The sequence below is a fragment of the Canis lupus genome, chromosome X (assembly GCF_003254725.2).
Source record: "Canis lupus dingo isolate Sandy chromosome X, ASM325472v2, whole genome shotgun sequence".
Lineage (NCBI taxonomy): Eukaryota > Metazoa > Chordata > Mammalia > Carnivora > Canidae > Canis > Canis lupus.
In genome coordinates, this window is record NC_064281.1 from 19561040 (window position 1) to 19581705 (window position 20666).

General features: G+C 41.6%; 1 protein-coding gene across 1 annotated transcript in view; it reads left to right on the plus strand.

The window, feature by feature from the left end:
• The window catches only part of CXHXorf58 (chromosome X CXorf58 homolog), a 50175-nt gene extending 38246 nt beyond the window's left edge, over positions 1-11929 (plus strand). The window contains exons 10-11 of the mRNA XM_049107724.1: positions 10935-11039; positions 11655-11929. Coding sequence (XP_048963681.1) covers positions 10935-10956 — 22 coding nt within the window. The 3' untranslated portion in view covers positions 10957-11039; positions 11655-11929. The remainder of the gene's footprint in view (positions 1-10934; positions 11040-11654) is intronic.
• Positions 11930-20666: the final 8737 nt, after the last annotated feature.

A 20666-nucleotide genomic window follows, 5' to 3' on the forward strand; every position in this document is an offset into this window, starting at 1 on the left:
TTATTTCTTTTTGTTGTCCAATTGCTGTGATTAGGACTTCCAATACTATGTTGAATTGAAGTGGTGAGAGTAGACATCCTGGTCTTATTCCTGACCTTAGGGGAAAAGCTCCCAGTTTTTCCCCATTAAGGATGATGTCAGCTGTGGGGTTTTCATATATGGCCTTTATTATGTTGAGGTATAGTCCCTCTAAACCTACTCTGTCGAGGATTTTTACCATGAATGGATTACTTTCACCATTCTTATTCAGCATAGTACTGTGAGTCTTAGCCAGTGCTTTATTGTAAAAAATAAAAAGGCAAAGGGGGAAAAAGGAAATAAGATCAGAAAGAAAGATTGAAAACTATCCCTATTTGCAAATGGCATTATTGTCTACATAGAAAATCCTAAGGAATCTACAGGAAAAAAAAACACAAAACTTGTAGTACTAACGAGTTCAGCAAGGCTGCAGAGTATAAGATAAATACACAAAAACCCATCTATTCCTGTAAACTAGCAATAAACATGTGGAAACTGAAATTTAAAACAATACCATTTAAAATCACTATCCCCCCAAAAAACTAAAACAAAGTAGGAATCTTAAAAAAATGTGTAAAGGATCTGTATGCTGAAAAATTCTAAATGTTGCTGAAGGAAACCAAAGATTTAAATAAACGAAGAAACACACTGTGTTCATGAATTGGCAGACAATATAGTAAAGATGTCAGTTCTCCCCAAACCTGATATACAGGTTTAACACAATTCCTATCAAAATCCAGCAAGACTTTCTTATAGACAAACTTATTCTAAAAGTTATATGGAAAGGCAAAGGAACTCAAATAGCTAAAACAATTTTGAAGAGGAATAAAATGGAAACAATCACTCTATCAGAAGTTAATACACTCTATAGCTACAGTATAAATGACAGTGTGATTGATATTGGCAGAGAAAGAGACACATGGATCAACAGAATAGAACCCAGACATAGACCAAAACAAAAAAAAACAAATTGATTTTGGATAAGCCTGCATAAGCCATTCAATGGAGGAAGAATAGTCTTTTCAGCAAATGATGCTTAAATAATTGGATATCCATAGCAAAAGAAGAAGAAGGAAGACGGAAGAAGGGAGGGGGAGGAGGAGGAAGAAGAGGAGAAGAAGGGGAGGAAGGAGGGGGAGGGGGAGAGGTAAAAGGAGAAGAAAGAGGAGAAGATTACCTTGAACCTTAGGCCAATGTTTCTCATTTTTGGAGCTTGTCTCATTTTGGTTAATTTTTCATATGCCATTAATAGTGCTTCCAGTTATCTTTTCCTTAAATGTCTGAAAAATGTTTGCCCTTGCACAGGAAGAAGAGCTGGAACAGGAGCTGAATTATAGAGTCACTTTCCTTTTCTGACAAAACTGCATTTTTTTCTCTCCTTTGGTTCCAGACTTGAAGCTCCATGGTGGTGAAATTAATAGTACCAATATTCTGGTCAGACTGAGATGAGAGATCAACAGTGATAACAGGCAAAGCAGTGTGAAAAAAAATTTTTAATTTAAGTTTTATGTTTTCTTACCTTTTATTTATTTCCTCCCTGACTTTCCTAAAATGGTTCCCATTTTGGCCAAATGTTGAAGTACATTGATTGAAGAAGTTTAAATCTGCAAGTAAAAAAATGAATAATTTTCAAAGAGGAGAAACACAACAGCCTTTTAATCCCTGTTTTTCTGCTTCTGATAACTAATAAATGGTAGGTGCCCAGTCAAGCATGACTATGATTACAATCTTCACATAGAAAATTGGGCCAGGGAAAAATATTCTCAATACACAATGCACAAATTTTAATTTAAAAAATTTCAACTGCTTTGTTGAGGTATAATTGACACACAGTGAATTGCACATATTGAAACGACAATTTGATAAGTTTTGACATATGTATGTACCTGTAAAACCACCGCCACAATCAAAATAGTGAACATATATCCTCCAACATCCACAGAAGTGTCCTTGTGCCACTTTAGACCCTCCCTTCTGCCTTTCCCAGCCCCCGTCTCCCAGCAACCACTAATCTGCTCCCTGTCAGTATAAATGAGTTTGCAATTTCTAGAGTTCTGTAATAAATGGAATCAAATAGCATGTGCTCCTTTTTGGTCTGGCTTCTTTCACTCAACATAATTATTTTGAGATTCCTCGTGTTGTTGCATGTATCAGTAGTTCATGTGAGAGGCATTCCATTGTTTGGATAGACCACGTTTTATTTATCTGTTCATCAGTTCATGGATATTTGGATTGTCTTTACTTTTTGGCTCTTGAGAATAATGCTGCTATGAATACTTGTGTGCAATCTTTACTCCCTACCTCTGGAAACCACTGATCTCTATTTTATCTTTATAGTTTTGCCTTTTTCCAAAATGCTGTATAAATGGAATCACACAGTGTGTAGCTTTTTGAGCTTTGCTTCTTTCGCTTACCATAGTGCATTTGACGTTCTTCCATTGTTGCATTCATCAGTATCTCACTCCTTTTATTTTTTTTTTAAGAGAGAGAGTGAGCGCCTGAGCCGGGTGGTGGGGGAGGGGCAGAGGGAGAGGGAGAGAGAGAATCTTAAGCACCATCACAGGGCTTGATCTCCTGACCCTGAGATCATGACCTGAGTCAAAATCAAGAATTGGATGCTTAACCAATCGAGCCACCTAGGCACTCAAAATTCATTCTTTTTAAACGATTAATATCATTCCATCTTATTGATGTACCACCGTTTGTTTACCCACTCACTAGTTGAAGAATATTTGGATTGTGTCCAGTTTTTTATGATTCTGAATAAAGCTCCCATACACATTAGCATGCAGAGTTTTGTCTAAACAAAACATAACATATGTTTTCATTTCTCTTGGGTAAATAGGAGTGGGATCGCTGAGTGGTATGGCAAGTTATATTAGTTTCCTATTGCTGCTAAAACAAATTACCAAAAACTTAGTGGCTTAAAACAACTCAAATGTATTCTCTTAGTTCCAGAGGACAGAAGTCCAGCATGAGTCTTATGTGGCTAAAATCAAGGTGTTACTTTTGGAGGCCTAGAGTAGAGACTCATTCTCTTTGCCTTTTTCAGCTTCTAGTGGCCACTTGTATTCCTCTTTCAGTTAGAATAGAGGAGGATGGATGGAGGCCTCTTTTTCCATCTTCAAAGCGTATCACTCCAGTCTCTACTTCCATCATCACACCACCCTCTCCTCTTACTCTGAATCCTTCCGTCCCTCTTAGAAGGACCATTGTGATTACATCATCCCCACCCAGATAATCCAAGATAATCTCCTCATTTCGGTATCTTTAATTGAATCACATCTGCATGGTCTTTTTTACCATAGAAAAGAACTTTAACAAATGCCAGGGGTTGGTATGTGGGCATATTTGGGGGGCTATTATTTAATCTATGTATATTTAACTTTATAAGAAACTGCTCAACTGGTTTCCAAAGTGGCTGTAATATTTCCAATTCCCACCAGCAGTGCATGAAATTTCTAGTTGCCCCACATCCTTGCTTTGCCCTTGATACTATCAGTCTTTCTAATCTTAGCCATTTTTGAGGGAATAGAGTGGTATTTCATTATGGTTTTAATTTGCATTTCCCTAATGACCAATGATGTCAAGCAACTTAACTTTTGCTTTTTTTTTTTAGTCATCCAGACATCTTGTTTAGTGAAGTGCCTGTTAAAAATTTTTTGTCTAATTTTTAGTTGGGTTGTTTGTGTTCTTATTACTGAGTTTTGAGAGTTCATCATGTATTCTGCTTACAATATATTTTATCAGATATGTGTTTTGCGAACATTTTTTCTCAGTCTATGATTTGTCTTCTACCTTATTTTTTCCTTTTTCCTTTTCTCAACAGTGTTTTTCCAAGAGTGGAATTTTGATGAAGTCCAATTAATCAATTTTTGTAGATTGTCTTTATAGTGTCAGAGAGAAGAAATCTTTGTCTAACCCAAGTCACAAAGATTTTCTTCTAAAAGTTTCATTGTCTTAGGTTTTACATATGGGCCTATGATCTATATTTAATTCATTTGTGTACATCATGTGAGATATCCAATGAGGTTCTTTCGTTTTGCATATGAATGTGTTTGTTTTGCATATGAATGTTCAGTGGTTCCAGCAATATCTGCTGAAGATATCATCTTTCTAAAAATTGCCTTTTCGCCTTTGTCAAAAATCAATTGACCAGGGACACCTGGGTGGCTCAGAGGTTGGTCATCTGCCTTCGGCTCAAGGCCTGATCCCAGGATCTGGAATCAAGTCCCGCATCGAGCTCCCTGCAAGAAGCCTGCTTCTCCCTCTGCCTGTGTCTCCACCTCTCTCTGTGTGTCTCTCATGAATAAATAAATCTTTTTTTTAAATTTTTTTTTATTTATGATAGTCACAGAGAGAGAGAGAGGCAGAGACACAGGCAGAGGGAGAAGCAGGCTCCATGCACCGGGAGCCTGACGTGGGATTCGATCCCGGGTCTCCAGGATCGCGCCCTGGGCCAAAGGCAGGCACTAAACCACTGCGCCACCCAGGGATCCCATAAATAAATCTTTTAAAAATATCAGTTGACCATATAAGTGTGGGCTTATCTCTGGACTCTCTGTTCTGGTCCACAAATCTATCAGTCTACCTTTTTACCAATACGACAATGTCTTGATTACTCTAGCTTTATTATCATATCTAAAAATCAGGCACTGTGAGTCTTCCAGTTTTGTTCTTCTTTTTCAAAACTGTTTTGACTATTCTAGTTCCTTTGCCTTGCCGTATAAATTTTACAGTCTGCTTGACAATTTCTACAAAAAGTCTTCCTGGGATTTTGGCTGAGATTGCATGGAGTCTACCTGTCAATTAGGGGAGAATTGACATTGTGTTATCTATTACTGCATAACGATTTAGCCCCCAAATTAAGCAGTCTACAACATCAAATATTTATTATCTCACAGGTTCTGTGCGTAGGGAATGTGGATGCAGCTTAGCTGAGTAACTGCCTGAAGGCTTTTCACAAGTTTGCCATCAAGTTGTCAGCCAGGGCTGAGTTGAAGGCTCAACTAGGGGAAATTCTGCTTCTGAACTCACTCACATGGTTATTGGCAAGATTCAGTTCCTTGCAGGCTATTGGCTGGAATCCTACCTCAGTTCCTTGACCTGTGGGCCTCTCTATGGAGCAGCTCACAAGATGGCAGCTAGCTTTCCTCAGAGCAGGAGAGTGAGAGAGTGCTAAAGACCAAAGCCACAGACTCTTTACAATCTCATCTAGGAAGCAACATCATTTTTGGCACTTTTTAAATTAGAGGTGCATGACTAGGTGTTGCCCACACTCTAGGGAAGGGAATTATGCAAGGGTGTGAATACCAGAGGCAGGGACTATGAGGGGCCATCTTAAAGGCCACCTACAACAGACATCTTAACAATGAGTCTTCCAATTTATGAAGACATTATTTATCTAGGTCTTGATTTTTTTCATTGATGTTTTATAAATTTCAGCATACAGATCTTGCACATAATTTGTAAGAATCATACCTAAGGATTTCATGTTTCTGGTGCTTTTGTAAATAGCACTATTTAAAATTTTAAATTTCAAATTGTTTATTGCTAGTATACAGAAATACAGTTGATTTTTCTATATTGACCTCATGTTCTATGACTTTGGTAAAGCCACTTACTAGTTCTAGTAGTTTTTTGGTAGACTCCTTGGGTTTTTCTACATAGGCAAGTTGTTTGTCTATAGGTTTTATTTCTTCTTTTCTGATATGTGTGCCTTTTCTTTTTCTGGCCTTTTTCACTGGCTAGGACTTCCATTACAATGTTGAATATTGCACATTATTCCTTCTTATGTCCCAGATGTTCTTCCTAGAATCATATTTGTCCTTCTGGGACATGTTCTTTAAAATTTCTTTTAATAAAAAATAAATAAATAAAAGTTATTTTAATGATGTCTGTTTATGAAAACACATTTATTTCACCCTCATTCATAAAAGTTTATTTGCTGGGTATAAAATTCTAGGTTGACAGTTATTTCTTTTGCCACTTCAAAAATACCATTCCACTGCCTTCTGGCTACTGTTATTGGAAAATCTTCTGCTTGTCTTTTGTTATCCTGCAGTTTTGTTACTATGTGCCTAAGTGTGGATTTTTTTTTAATTACCCTGCTTGGAATTCTTGGGTTTCTGAATCTGAATATTGTTGTCTTTCATAATTCCTGAGACTTTCTCTCTTTGTATATTGACTTTTCCTCTATAATTGTTCTTCTCTTCTTCTGGAACATACATTGAGCCTTCCCTATGCTCTACTTCTCTTAACCCCTAATTAATATTTTCTATCATGCTATCTTTTTTGTCTTATTGGTAATTTATTTAGATCTATCTTCTAATTCTTTAATTTTTCCCTGAGTTCTATCTGCTATTTATAGCATCCTCTGTGTTTCTAATTTAATTATTACTTTTTGGGGCACCTGGGTGGCTCAGTTGGTTAAACATCAGCTCAGTTGGTTAAACATCAGCCTCTGGCTCAGGTCATGATCCCAGGGTCCTGGGATCAAGCCCCACATTGGACTCCATGCTCAACGGAGAGTCTGTTTCTCCCTCTGCCTCTCCCTCTGCCCCTCTCTCTCTCTCCCACTTTCTCTCTCAAATAAAATCTTTAAAAATTTTTAAAAATTAACTCCTACTTTTTATTAAACTATTTGATTTTCTTCTGAATCTGTCCAGTCAGTTCTCACACTCTCTGCACCCTTATTCCAATAACCCTATCTTTAATTCTTTATACACAATTCACATCACTGTTTTATACTCTGTGTTTGAACGTCTCACGATCTATAGTTTGGGGTGTGTGTGTGTGTGTGTGTGTGTGTGTACGTGCGCACAACCTGATCCTGAAGTTTGATGTGTATGCTGATCCTTGGGGATTTAGTGTTTTTTAAAATTCTGATTTTGTAACTTTATGATAATTCCTTGAAATCTGTCAAGGTATTCCTCCAAAGAAAAAATTTATTTTCTTCTGGCAGTTTTCTATGGGTACTACCAAGATCTACTTTGAACTCTGTCTTTGGCACAGGGATTATTTTGGGTCACAGAGATTCAGGTTTAGATCTGGCCCACACTCATGTGAGTTCGCTTGTACTTGCCTGTTCCCATGGAGGCCATGTCTTCCAGCTCTGTCTGCAGGGTGGGCTTTGTCCAGTTGAACTTCTTGGGGCTGTTGCTCTTGGGATCTCCTGCCTTTATGAAAGGGTCTCCAAACTGACCTCTCATGCTGCTTGGGCTCTAGGCTTTGTCTCCTGTCCCCCATAGCAATGACTCATTAGAACTTGGCTCTAGGCTGTCAGGAATCAGCAGATACCTTCACAGTACATATGACCTCTAGTTCTTGTGGATTTGTGCTTTCCTATCATTTCTGTCCCTCACCCCATTACTTACCCACCACTACTCTACATATTGAAGTATTAAAACTGCTTTCTGAACTAGGACTTTCTCCAAACATCTAGCCAGCACATTCTTGAAAACATAAGTCTTGCTGTTAAAATATTAGTGTTTTCCCTTGCAGAAATTTTTCCTGTGTTGATGTATAATCTAATAAGAAAACCACATGTTTAGTGTGGTTTTGTATAGTGCTTCCTAACCTGTATAGTGCATGTATAGTGCTTGTATAGTGCTTTCTAACCTGTTGTTATCTTTTAGCAACATAATTTCAAACAACTTTTTACATAAAGAAATGTGGTCAGTGATGCTGTGGGTGTAGAAAGCAGACACCCAGACCAAGATTTGAGTGCAGGGAGTTCATTAGGGAGTGCTTTTAAGATCAATACCATCGGAGAAGAGGGTAATGTAGGTTTAGGCAGAAGGAGGACTTTAGGCAGAAGTGTAGTTGTCAGTCACAGGGCTTTGGCTCTGGAGCTGGGAGGGCCATACAGAGTTGTCCCAAATTGAAGAAAGAAGACTGGGCCTTTATACTCCTGTGAAGTTTGATGTGGGCTGCCTCTGGGAAGGGGATGTGACACTGGGCAAGGCAGCCAACCTCAAGTGAGTGCAATTCCTGGAGATAGCTGACAGATGAAGACTGTCAGCCCATAGCATTCCCAATATCTGAAGGCCTAAAGAGGGATCTTGGGAAGCACATCATAGTATCTGCCACCATGAGGTACACTTTGGGGTCCAAATAACAGAAAATCCAACCAACTTTTGCTTAAGAAATGGTTAATTATTCTCAGTATAAGATCTGCAGTGGATAAATTTTTTTTTCATCAACAGCATCTTTCCTTTTTATTAGGAAAGCAAAACAAACAAACAAACAAACAAAAAACCAAAAAACTTTCTCAAAGCTTCCAGTAGACTTCTTATATTTCATTGACCGGAACTGGATCACATGGCCACTTCTAGGCATGAGGGAAGCTGGGAAAGTGGGAACTGGATTTTCATGATTTTGTGCCTGGAGTGGTGAACATTGATGCCCTTAACAGTATCTGGGTTCTGTCTGTTAGTATAAAAGAAGAGGGAAAGTATTTTAGACATGCATCTAACAGCCTGCCACAAATAGACCTCTACAAAATTATTTTGGATAATACATGGAGATAACTTACTGAAAAAGACCCCATATTGCTGGAAATTTTTATTGTTGCCAACATTTTGCTATTATCCACGGTGCTACAATAAACATCCATGTTTGCCCATATCCTCAATTCTTTGCTCCGGATGAAATGCCAAATATGTCATTTCTGGGCCAAGAGAATGTACCTTTTTAAGGATTTTGATACAGATTACCATGATATACCAGGAATAGTTCTATAAATGTATGTTTGCAGTAGCAGTGAATGAAGAGGCCTACTTCCCCTAGATCCTTGCTGATGCTAGATATTAACATTCTTATTAATTTTCATCAGACTTACATTCTTCAAAAAGTATCCTGTTTTAATTTGCATTTTGATTACTTTGTATTCATCACATTTATTCATTTTTTTGAGTTGTGGTCCAAAAATAGAGTTTGTGTGGTTTCAGCATTTTGGAAACTATTGAAATATACTTAGTGTTTTGCTACTGCACTGCAAAGGTTAATTACAGCAGGTCTGTAATTAACCTGAGTTGTTTGCTTAAATTAAGGCCCCTGCTTAACACTGACTCCTGGTCAAAGCGTGAATAGTCGATGTATAATGTCTCTGTGACCACAAGTCCAAAGAGTTTCAGAGCAGTCTGACACAGCTGGTCAGCACTGTTTCTTAATAACGATAAGATTGAATACTTGTACCTGTATCACTTGGAGTGATACTCCCCAGTCCCCACCCCAGGGTTCTGTTGGTTCTGTAGCCAAGATATGCCTAGGTGACCAGCAACATATAAACAACCTCAGCAACTACTTCATTTTAGTATCCCTGCTTCCAAAGGGTTCTGTGAGCACATCAGTGGCTCCAGATCCAGGAGACATCTGGCCGGACCCTTACAGAAAAGGGACATTAGGAGCCTGCACCTGGCTTCTGCAAATGCCCACTGTGAGTCATAGGCTATGATGTATATTCTGATATTCATGCTCTTGCTATAGCATGTCCTTTCCCTATAATAAATTGTACATTTGCAGGCTTTGTTCTTTTGGGTTCTGTGAGTCTTCTTCAGCAGTTGAACCCTGCTTACATGCCCCTGTTAATAGAGCTATACAGACAGTGTTTGTACATGTTGCATGGACTTTGGGGGAAAAGTCGTAATGTCTAGAATACATACACATGTTTCTTTCCAGGAAACTACTAAATAAGACATTAATTATATCATTAATTGAATCTCTGTCCTTCATATTTTGATTGTTTACATTTCAGTGCCGTTTCCTGGATTTTTGTCTCAAATTCTTCTAACTTAAGTATTTTGATCTTAGGTTTTCTTTCATTTGTGTCTGCTTCTCATCGTCTACCTTCCCATTCTCTTACATTGATCTTTTTGTGTGCTTGTGTGATTGTTTTTAATTAACATAGAAATGATTTTTTTAAAATCTAGTCTGAGAAATTTTATTTTTAAATATGAGAGTAAGTTCCATTTATACTTCTCATTATAATGAATACATTTAATAAATTATGTTTCATCTTCTATGCTATTTTTAAATGCTTCTTTGCCATTTCCTTTGTTTGATGATTTGTTTCTCTTTTATGAGTACTGGCTTTTATCTTCTTCATTGCTTTGGAAGGCATATATATTCCTCTTAGAACTGGGATATATGGACTTTAAGCATTCCTTGGGTCTTGTTTTGATAGCAATAAATCTATCAGACATATTAGGATATGACAAAAGGACTCAGGGGCCAGCTCAAACATCCCCTTACCCACAGTTGGGATAATTTGAGCATTAATAAGCATAATTGCAGTGGCTAGAAACACATCAAATACGTGTGAATCTGTGAGTTCATATTACAAAAAAAAACTCTATTTACCTTTTAAAAAAGACGAAAACCTTATTGTTTTCCTTTAGTGGATATTATGGCACCAGCTGTATTTGGAAAACTGCTAAATAAAATATTGAAGTAGGACAACAATTTTAAAAGGCATTCTGTGGCCTGTATTTCTTAAATTATCAGAATTTTAAAAAACGATCATCTTTTAGTACCTACTGATTTGGCCAAGTTGAGCTTACTTTTATTATCCTTCCTCCTTCTTCTCGCTATTACTAAAATCTTAGATTCGGATACAGAGTAATCATGTAGACTTTTAAAAACTGTCATTTTGACACAATTTTCTCATTTTTAAATTTTTTTTTTAATTTATGATAGTCACAGAGAGAGAGAGGCAGAGACACAGGCAGAGGGAGAAGCAGGCTCCATGCACCAAGAGCCTGACGTGGGATTCGATCCCGGGTCTCCAGGATCGCGCCCTGGGCCAAAGGCAGGCGCTAAACCGCTGCACCACCCAGGGATCCCCAATTTTCTCATTTTTGAACTTGGGTTTTTTTAATCCCTTGTTATTATGGTGTGCATTAAATTTTTTTCAGGAAATGTGTGTTGACGATATGAATTTGAACCCTGGAAGTATGGAAGAGCAGTTCACAGCACAGGCTCAGAAGATCCGATTGCCTGGGCCCCAGCCCGCCTCTTAGGTAAGTTACCTACTCTTAGTTCTCTCATCTCTAACATGAGGGGTGGTAGTAGAGTGATTGAGTCAGTATATGTAAAGCACTTAGAACAGTTCCTATCACACAGCGTGTGCTTAATATTTGTTAGCTATTATTGTAAAAGACAATTTGGCAGAGTGTGTGAATCTTCAGTTAGCAATCCTTTTCTCTAAAAACTCGCTGTGGCTCCATTTTCTTCTGAAAGCTGATGCTACAGAGAAGCCTGAAATCAAACTGACTTTGTTGCCTTATAGCTTGGTGCCTGAGAGCTCTAGATGTGTCACCTCGGGCAACTTATTGGACCTTTCCAGCCCTTGCTGTCATCATCTGTAAAGTGGGGCAACTCAGAGACCTCCCTGTCTTGGGCCCTTTGCATTTGCTGGCCAAACCATCCTTCCTCTCTTTTATTTGCTAATTTTTCCTCACTCCAACCTTTTAATTCTGCCTGGGCTTATAATCATAGCACCCTGAGGCTCTAGCCACTTATCTCACTCCATCCTCTTGGCCCCTGCACTGGACTCGATGACAAGCACATGGCACAGGGACAATGGAGTCCTTCTGTGGCAAAACCAGAAGAGAGACTCTCTCTCTTTCTTCCAGGGGGACTGGGCTGCGATGACCTGAGCCCAGAGCTGCCTGTGCCCATCTAGAAGAAGCCTGTCTCCTCCAGCGTGGGCTCGAAGAGAGCCGAGGTAGCCAGAGAGCAGAGGGGTCCTGACCAAACCGTTGGACTTCCTGAATCCAGTCCACTTAAAGATGGGCATCACTACTTTATTGGGATGCCATGAGGTTTAGATGAGAGAACTCAGGGAAAGCACCAAGTAGCGTGCAGAACACAAGGTGAGCCCTCAATAAATGATGAGTTTTTCTCCTGTCTTAGTGATCGCAGTGTTTTTGTAATGAAAAGTTGTCCTTAAAAATCGTTGCCCCACTGTGTGGATGTGCGGGTGGGCGATTTTCCCTGAGGCGGGGTGAGTTCTTTCAGTCTGCAGATAGAGATGTGTCTCAGGCTGAGGAAAACCTTTTTCCAGAAGATCTTTCGTTATGGCCTCTGTTGGCCAGGAGCAGCAAGTACCTGTGTGTTGGTGTTGGCTGTCTGTTCTCCGTGTCTACCATCTCTCTCCTCCCCCTCTGAATGTTGAGCTCCCCGGGGGCGTGGACACAGGTGATGGTATTCATCTCCATAGTGGTTGCCCCTGGCTCTTCCCCCCTGCTCTTGGGCCGCAGGAGACCCAGGCAAGGCCTCGGAGCCACTGGCTGCCACCAGCTGGGCCGCATCGGGAACGAGCTTCTGGGCCTCCCGGTCCCACTGGCCTTGTAGCAGCAGCGTCCGGGAGCTGCGAGGAAGGCGAGGGAGGTGTGATGTGGGGCTTGAAGCAGAGTGAACAGGAGGAGCCACTGAGTCGCTGGGTCCCAGGAACCCCCTCTGCTCAAGATGGACCCAGCTCGAATATAAAAGGGATTAAAGGGGAAAGGAGAGAAAACGAGTGGGAAATATCAGAGAGGGTGACAGAGCATGAGAGACTCCTAACTCTGGGAAACGAACAAGGGGTAGTGGAAGGGAGGTGGGCGGGGGGTTGGGTGACTGGGTGACGGGCACTGAGGGGGGCACTTGACGGAATGAGCACTGCTATATGTTGGTAAATCGAACTCCAGTAAAAAATCTACAAAAAAAAAATGGGCAGAATATCTGGGTAGATGTCTTTCCAAAGAGGACATGCTGATGGCCAACAGAAACATTAAAAAATGCTCAACATCACTAGTCATCAGGGAGATGCAAATCAAAGCCACAATAAGATATCACCTCTCACCTGTCAGAGTGGCTAATATCAAAAAGACAAGAAATAACAAGTGTTGGTGAAGATTTAGAGAAAAAGGAACCCTCATACATTGTTGGTGGGAATGCAAATTGGTGCAGCCATTATGTAAAACATTATGGGGATTCTTCAAGAAATTAAAAATAGAAATACCTTTAAAATTTTTTTTAATTCGTTGAGGAACAAGGGGAAGTGGAAGGGGAGGTGGGCAGGGGGAATGGGGTGACTGGGTGACGGGCACTGAGGGGGGCACTTGACGGGATGAGCACTGGGTGTTATTCTATATGTTGGCAAATTGAACTCCAATAAAAAAAATAATAATATCCAATAAAAATAATAATAATAAAATAAAGCTGCAAAAAAAAAAAAAAAAAAAAGGATGCACCCAGCTCTTCTCCGGAACCTCGTATAAGCACTTGTCCTCAGGCTGTGCCAACAGTAACCTCCGCAGGTTGTCGGAGCGCCACCCACTCCGCGGCCGGCCTGTCAGCCACCACCGTTGCCCTAGCGCTCAGCCCCCTTCACACTGCCCTGGCCCCTCCTGGCTCTGGGCTTCCCCCTTTCAGGGACCAGACGACCTTCTAAAACGTAAATCGCGTCAGCCACCTACTTAGAACCCTTCCATGACTTCCCATTTCCCTTAGAATAAAATAGAGACTTCTCCCCCAGCCTCAGGTGGCCTCGGGGGATCTGGCGCTGGTATCTGCCACCTCGGCGCCACATGGCCCCGGCGCCTTCCCCTCCTCAAGCAGTCGGGGCCACAGCCCTGCCCGCTTTCTACTCTGTGGGTTTCTCCTACTGATCCTTTAGCTCCAGCTACATATTCCTCCTTTAGAGAGATGCTCTCTAACCACCCAGTCTGACCTGGCTTCTCCCAGGCAGCCTTTCTAGGGCCAGTTGTTGGGTGTGGCCACCGTCATCTTGGCAGTGGTGGTAATTTGCACGGCCGGTTCGAGGGCTGCCCCTGCACTCCGGTGGTACCGCGAGGGCCTTTAGAGCCAGTGCCTAGGAGTGACCGGCGGTAGTAGGTGTTCATGAGGCATGTGGTGAAGAACTGAATGTCTTTTTCATTTTCACCTGCATTCTGGGAAAGGATGTCTTTTCTTAAAAGATTTTATTTATTTATTCATGAGAGACACAGAGAGTGACAGAGAGAGAGGCAGAGGGAGAAGCAGGCTCCATGCAGGGAGCCCGACGTGGGACTCGATCCCGAGTCTCCAGGATCACGCCCTGGACCCAAGGCGGCGCCAAACCGCTGAGCCACCGGGGCTGCCCAAGGATGTCTTTTCTTATCAGCAGGTGAATTTCCTATAAGAGCCTCTCTATTCTTTACTGACTGCATATGGATTTTAATTCTGTTGTCGCTCGAGGAATTTTCTTACAATCTTCCTTGAGTCAACTACCTTTTAGACTTTTGCTCTTCATCTACCTGGGACCTTTTTGCTTCTTGTGCACAGAGGTCATTGGTTATTTGCAATCTTTGGAAGATGCCAAATAGTTTGGACTTTTTCTTCCGGATCTGAAAGCCAGGAATTTTCCAGAAGTATTTCCTTTGAGTCTTCCATAATTTCTTGTATGCCATAGTCTTTGCTTGTAGATCCCAATTTGGTTTTTTGTTTAATCCATACGTAAGTAGGGGAAGACCCTTCCTGACCCAGTGTGTCAATAGAACGTGGGCATGGCCGTTAGTCCCAACCTGTTATGCGTTCGGGTAGTATTCCCACCCCCTCAATAAATCTATAGCTGGGAAGTGGGTTAGTTGATGGGCATGGCTTCCTGTCCACACTCCAGCTTCTAACAGGCTTTCCCTTATTGTACCTCCTTATGCTATTGTGGTTTATCACCTTCCTCTTGTCATCTTCATCTGTGAGACTGGAAGCCAATGACAGCAAGTGAGATAGTTCTTCCTATGTCTGTGGTCACCTACTGTGAGTGAGTAATGAGGGAGGATACGTTTTATACCACGGCCAGTCTGCCCTTACTTCCTGCCTAGTTGATTAACAGGGTTGCTCTGTTTCAATGTAAAAATGGAAAAAGGCAGTGGGTAGACTAGAGGGGGTGGGGGTTGAGGGGCGAGAGCAGGGTGGGTAGAAGATACAGAGGGATTTCAAGGCCAGGGGCAAAACTCAGGAAGAAAACTTCCTGCCTCATAGTATAGCTCCTTGGGATCAAGAGCTAGAGTGCCCAGGCTTCTGGCTAGTAAAGGCCCAAATTCCTGCATCAGGGCACAATTGGTGTAGCAAGAACAATGTACCTTTAAAAAAAAATCTTTCTCCAGTTGCTCTCTTTCATGAGGAGAAGCCCGAGTATCCCATAAGGTGAAGTATGCATCTCTTCTCAGTCTATTTGCCTTAAAATTATTTTCAAGGCTGTTCACAATTTTATATTATGTTGTCCATCAATCTCTCATCATTTTAATGGATTTTTATTATTTTTCTATAAGGTCATGGGACGTTTTAATAAAAAGTTGTGAGGGGTTTTACTGGTGGACTGTAAGATCCAATTTTTCTCTTATCCTTCAACAAAGAAATCTGCAGATCCACAGAATATTCATGAATATGATTTTTTTTTTTTTGCTTAACATCTGCTCCCATAGCTCTGTCAGTAAGGAATTCATCATTCCCAAAGCATTCCATATGCTTTTCCACTCTGCATTTACCCATGCAATTTCCCCTGGCACAAAACCTCTTCATTTTTTGGCCTCTAGCAACTCAAGAACAGGATGTTTCGATCCTCTTCTTGTTTTGAGCCCGAGGACACTGTGACTCCATGTTTGTTAGTACAAACATTCTAATCAGAATCATGCCAACATCGAAGAAATTTTATGAAGAACATATTTTCCCAAGCAAACTCAAATCACTTTAATTCCTTGATATCAATTTTCTATATGAGGCAGATAAAATGTTTCTAGTATTTTTATTTGCTTTTATTTTAACGCAATTATTTTCATCTGGACAATTCTTATTCATAAAAATGTCACCATGATTAGTTTTAAAATTCGTCCAAATAAAAATTTTTACATTTTAACCTCTTTTGTAAGAGATAAACTCACTTGTGTGAATATACTTTCATGGTAATTAGGTCTGCCAGTTTCTTGTGTTGCAAATTTTATGGGCCTAAATTTTGTCAAGAAAATGTGGTTCTTCCGATTGTCTTGAACCACTAACAAACAGCAGATAGTAGTGGTGACTCACCCGTACCCCCCTGGCACTCACCCTTCAGTACGGAAAAATGGTAGTTGGCCCCTGAGTGCAAACACCTGCAACTGCCCCCAATCCTAAGCCAATGACAGATGGGAGTTGGAGGGTAAATACCCTAGCTTCCACGTCCTCTGGTGGGATGACTCCCAGGTTTTTCCTAGGATCGAACCCAGTTACCTCCAGTGGAAAACTGCTTGAAGATGTACCCTTTACTGGCTCATCCCTGTCTTAACTTCCCCCTCCCTACTAATGATGCTTTCTGGAACGACCTCTTGAGTAAATTCCTTATACTCTCATTCTTCTCTAGGAGTCAGTTTCCAGGGATCCCAACTTAAGGCTACAGGTGTGTAAAGTCTTGTCATTGTCAGCTTTATTGTGTCATTTTTATGCAGTCTATGTTTTTCATGGTCAGTGTTTTGTTTTTTAATTCTCAGAGTTAAAAAATGTTTTCATGAGTTAAAATGAACTCACTTTTCAGCTGTTTTTTTTTTTTTTTTTGCATCCAGAGCAAATATCCTAGGTGCTGTTTTATGTTGAGTATTTCTACCAGTACTAGAATGCACTTGGATAGAAGACTGATAGACTGGATCTGGGTGCATGCTTCATGTGACCTCCTGTGCTTTCTCTGCACATCCTTTCTTGAAACCCTTTTGTGTATTCACCACTTTGAGAAATCTTAATTGCCGTGACCAAGTAAAAATGCCAATAGCTCCATGAACCTTTCCTTGACTCTCATCAATAGTAACTGATATGGTATAGCCATACTATGGAACACTAAACAATCATGAAATATATTTTCAAAGAAATTTTAATGAATCTTGAAATTATTTCTAATACAATTTTATGTGAAATACAGGACACAAAGCTATAGTCATAGTGACTTCCATGAGCACTCTGAGCCCTTAGATGTCTACTGACTCCTTATCTTTCTGGCATGGCTCAGACTATGCTGTTTCCTTGCAGGTCTCATCATTTTTTGTTGGAAACTTGACGTTTTGGATACTATATGGTAGCAGCTCTGCATTCCGTGAGGCGTTTAAAAAAAATTTTTTTAAAGATTTTATTTATTCATAAGCGACACAGAGAGAAAGGCAGAGACACAGGCAGCGGGAGAAGCAGGCTCCATGCGGGAGCCGGACGCGGGCCTCCATCCCGGGTCTCCAGGGTCATGCCCCTGGGCAAAGACGACGCTCAACCGCGGGGCCACGGCCGCCCTCCATGCGGCGCTTCTGCTCCCTTGGTTCGTAGGCAGGCGCTCTGTGATTTGCCTGCTGGATTTCTGCCAAGTCCCTTCCCTTCCTCCTCCCCCCCCACCCCCCTGTGTGGCCCCTGAGGACTCGGCTCAATTTTTTTTTTTTAACTTGGATTCCCAGAGATCACCCAGGTCAGCAGAGCTAAGCAGCCAGCGACCAACCGGAACTTACACTTCCATCTTGAGCCAGTAAGGCCTCCACTCCGCTCCGGAACCTGGGCGACCCCGGGAACGCATTCGAAGTTGGAGCAGCTTGCTAGGGCCGTCTCAGGCCCCCCTTGGGTGCACACAGCCTTGTCCGTGAACACGGCCGTCTGGACCACCAAGGTCTGTTCAAGTTTCTGGCTGCTCCTGTCGGCCAATCTGCTAACACCAATCACTGCTGAGACCTCAGGCTAGCGGCAGCGTGGGCAACGGCGTGGGCAACGACGACAGGGGCTTGCCCATGCTCCAGATAAGGGCAGGCCCCCCTGAGGGCCCTGTGAACCTTTGTGCCACATGGGGGGGGGGGGGGCTGACATGGGAGTAGGCCCTGGCTCAAATAGCAGACTCCCACCACTCTTACAGTGGGTCTGCACATCTTGCATAAATGTTTCTCCGATTTGAGGTATGCCTTTGATCGATCTCCAGAATCTTTTTTTCTTTTTACTAGTTTGCTCAGTTTTATCATTGTTTTTTAGGGAAAGGATCTGCTGACCTCCTTAATTGGCGACTCTGGAAGTCCTCCTCTGTAAAACCATCAAAGTTGTACAGATTAATTATACAAACTCATCCTACTCCTTGGGAGAGGAAGTGGAACCTACCTTGGGTTGTCAAATCCCCAGGGTAAGGTCACTTTAGCAAAATGTCGACTTCAGCCTGGAAACTAACTGGATCTGCAGGAGGAAACCCAATTGTACAGACCAGAGCACCTGAATTAGTGGTCCTCTGTACTTGTTTTCTTCCAGTTATTCCCTAGCCAGGTTTTCTCAAGAGCACTCAAGGATCATATACATTCCACACAAAAAAAGAGTTCTGTGGTCAACAATTTGATTTACACTAAGCTAAACAAAATCAAAAGGCGTTAACATCAGGACTTCTCAGAGCTTTTAATATGCTGCTGAGATTTTCTAGGAAAAGAAAAAATATGTGTACTGTTTTCTCGACATTGTGAACAATGAACACTTTTAACCCCACAGGGCATTTCAAGGGATTAATGGTCTTTGAAACACCCTTTGGTTTTACTTGAAATTTTCTGCCTGGATCAGAAATGCTGAGATATTAAGGGAAGAAGTATGTTCACAACTATGATAGCTGTATGCTTCAACCTTCTAGACACAGGGAATGGTTGGTAGTGGAAATGAATGGAGGAAATCCCTTAGGGAGGTTAATTTTAGCAGCCAATCAGGCTCTCTAATACAGTGCCCCTGCTCACCAGGAGCATTTCATTGGTAACCTTCCAAGCTTCTGTTTTTCTTTAAGGAGGCCTTCCTGCATGCCTGGCTTAAGTCAGCCTCTTGGAAAATAAGAGACACGGTATCTGCCCTCAAGGAGTACAGTTAAGGGTGAGATAGAGAAAAGTCACAACCCGGGCCTCAGAAGGTGCTGGGGTTACGACCAACAGCACAGTGAACCTGGCCCAAGGCATTAAAGACTTGGCAAAGACTGATGTCCAGGCTGGTCCTTGCAGGTCAAAGGCAGCTTAGCCAGGAAAGGCAAGGGGGAAGAGCATGTGCAAAGGCAGAGAGGCCAGAGGAAACCATGTTCGGGGAGCTCCAAGTTGCTTACGTAGCTGGGACATGGGATGTAGAAGACTGGACAAGTAGTACTAAGGGAGCAAAACGAAGGGGCTTGTGTGGCATGCTGCTGAGTTTGGATCTTATTCTCAGGGTGAAGGGAGATTATGAAAGGCTCTTGGATCTCAGGATGATTTACCTTTTAAAAGCTCCCTTGCACAGCAGTGTAGAAAGAGGATCATAGAGGTAGATCAGAAAGCCAGCTCAAAGAGGCCAGTAAGCATTAACCAGGGCCTGAACAAGGGCAGTGCAGATGGGCGAGAGGGCAGCAGAGAGTCGAAACCGACAGGGCTGTATGAAGCAAGATGCTGGGGCGACGGGGAGAGACGCAGAGGCAGACTGTTGTCAGGCTACTGACTTGAACAATCGCAGGCAACGGTCCGGCCGCACAATGGGGGGAACACAGGACAAGGGGCAGGTGTTTGGGAAAGACATCATGTATTCAGGTTTGCACGCATTCAGCTTGAAATTGTGATTAAAAACGTGAGATGTAAAAAAAATAAAAAATAAAAAATAAAAAAAATAAAAATAAAAACGTGAGATGTTCAGGAGATGGCTGGAACTGTGGGTTAAGACATACAGATTTGACAGGTGTCAGGATAGAAGTTGTTGAAGCCACAGGTGTGGTGAGGTTGAACAGGGAATGTGCAGACTGAGCAGCAGACAAAACTGGCAGGGGACTCTCTCTTCCGAACACCTACAGCATCTGCCTGTAACTCAGATGGAATCTGTCACGTGCTGCAACATTTAGCTTGTACCTATTGTGCACAAAAAGTATCCTGCTAGAAGTGAAGGTACAAAGGGGAATAAAAGAAGGTCCTTTCATCCACGGAGACTAGGATGTCGTTGTGGAGAAAGAATTATACCCCAGTGATCATGCAAAACGAAATGAAGAGCTATAAATATGCTGAGTGTAGAAGAGGCAATTAATTCAATGGGCGAGAGAACACAGGTTTCTGGAAGAGAGGAGAGCATCTGAGTTGGGGTGGGAAAATAAGGGGATTTCACAAGCAGGGATGGGGAAAGAAGGCAAGTAATTTGAGGCTAGAAACTAACAAAGATCACAGGAGAATGGAGTGTGGGAAGCAACGGAAAGAGGCTGGTAATGGTAAGGTGGCTTGAGGCCAGGACCCAGGGAATCCTGCTGAGGTTTCTCAGGAGTCCATTTTAAGGAAGGCACACAGGAGCCTATGTATATCCAAGTGCCTGCGATGTACCGGCTTCATTTCTGCCTTTTTTTGCTAATTTCAGAAATGCCTTTAAGAACAATCAATCATAAACACTACAGGAAACCTACAAGATCACCACACTGCATTTCCACTCTGCAAAAACTCTGTTAGTGGAACTTTAATTACTTGGCTTCGTTATACAATTTCCATTGCATGTAAGTGTAAATAATTTCACTCTAATGTGCTCATTTGAATGTGTGGCTGAAAGCATTGGTAGAAATCAGTTTTATGGCACTTCCTTGGCACACTGAAGGAAAACAAAATGTATACTGTTAATCAAGTCATGAGTGACTTTCAAAGTGATGGGTTGCATAAAGATAGCAAATAATGAGATAAATA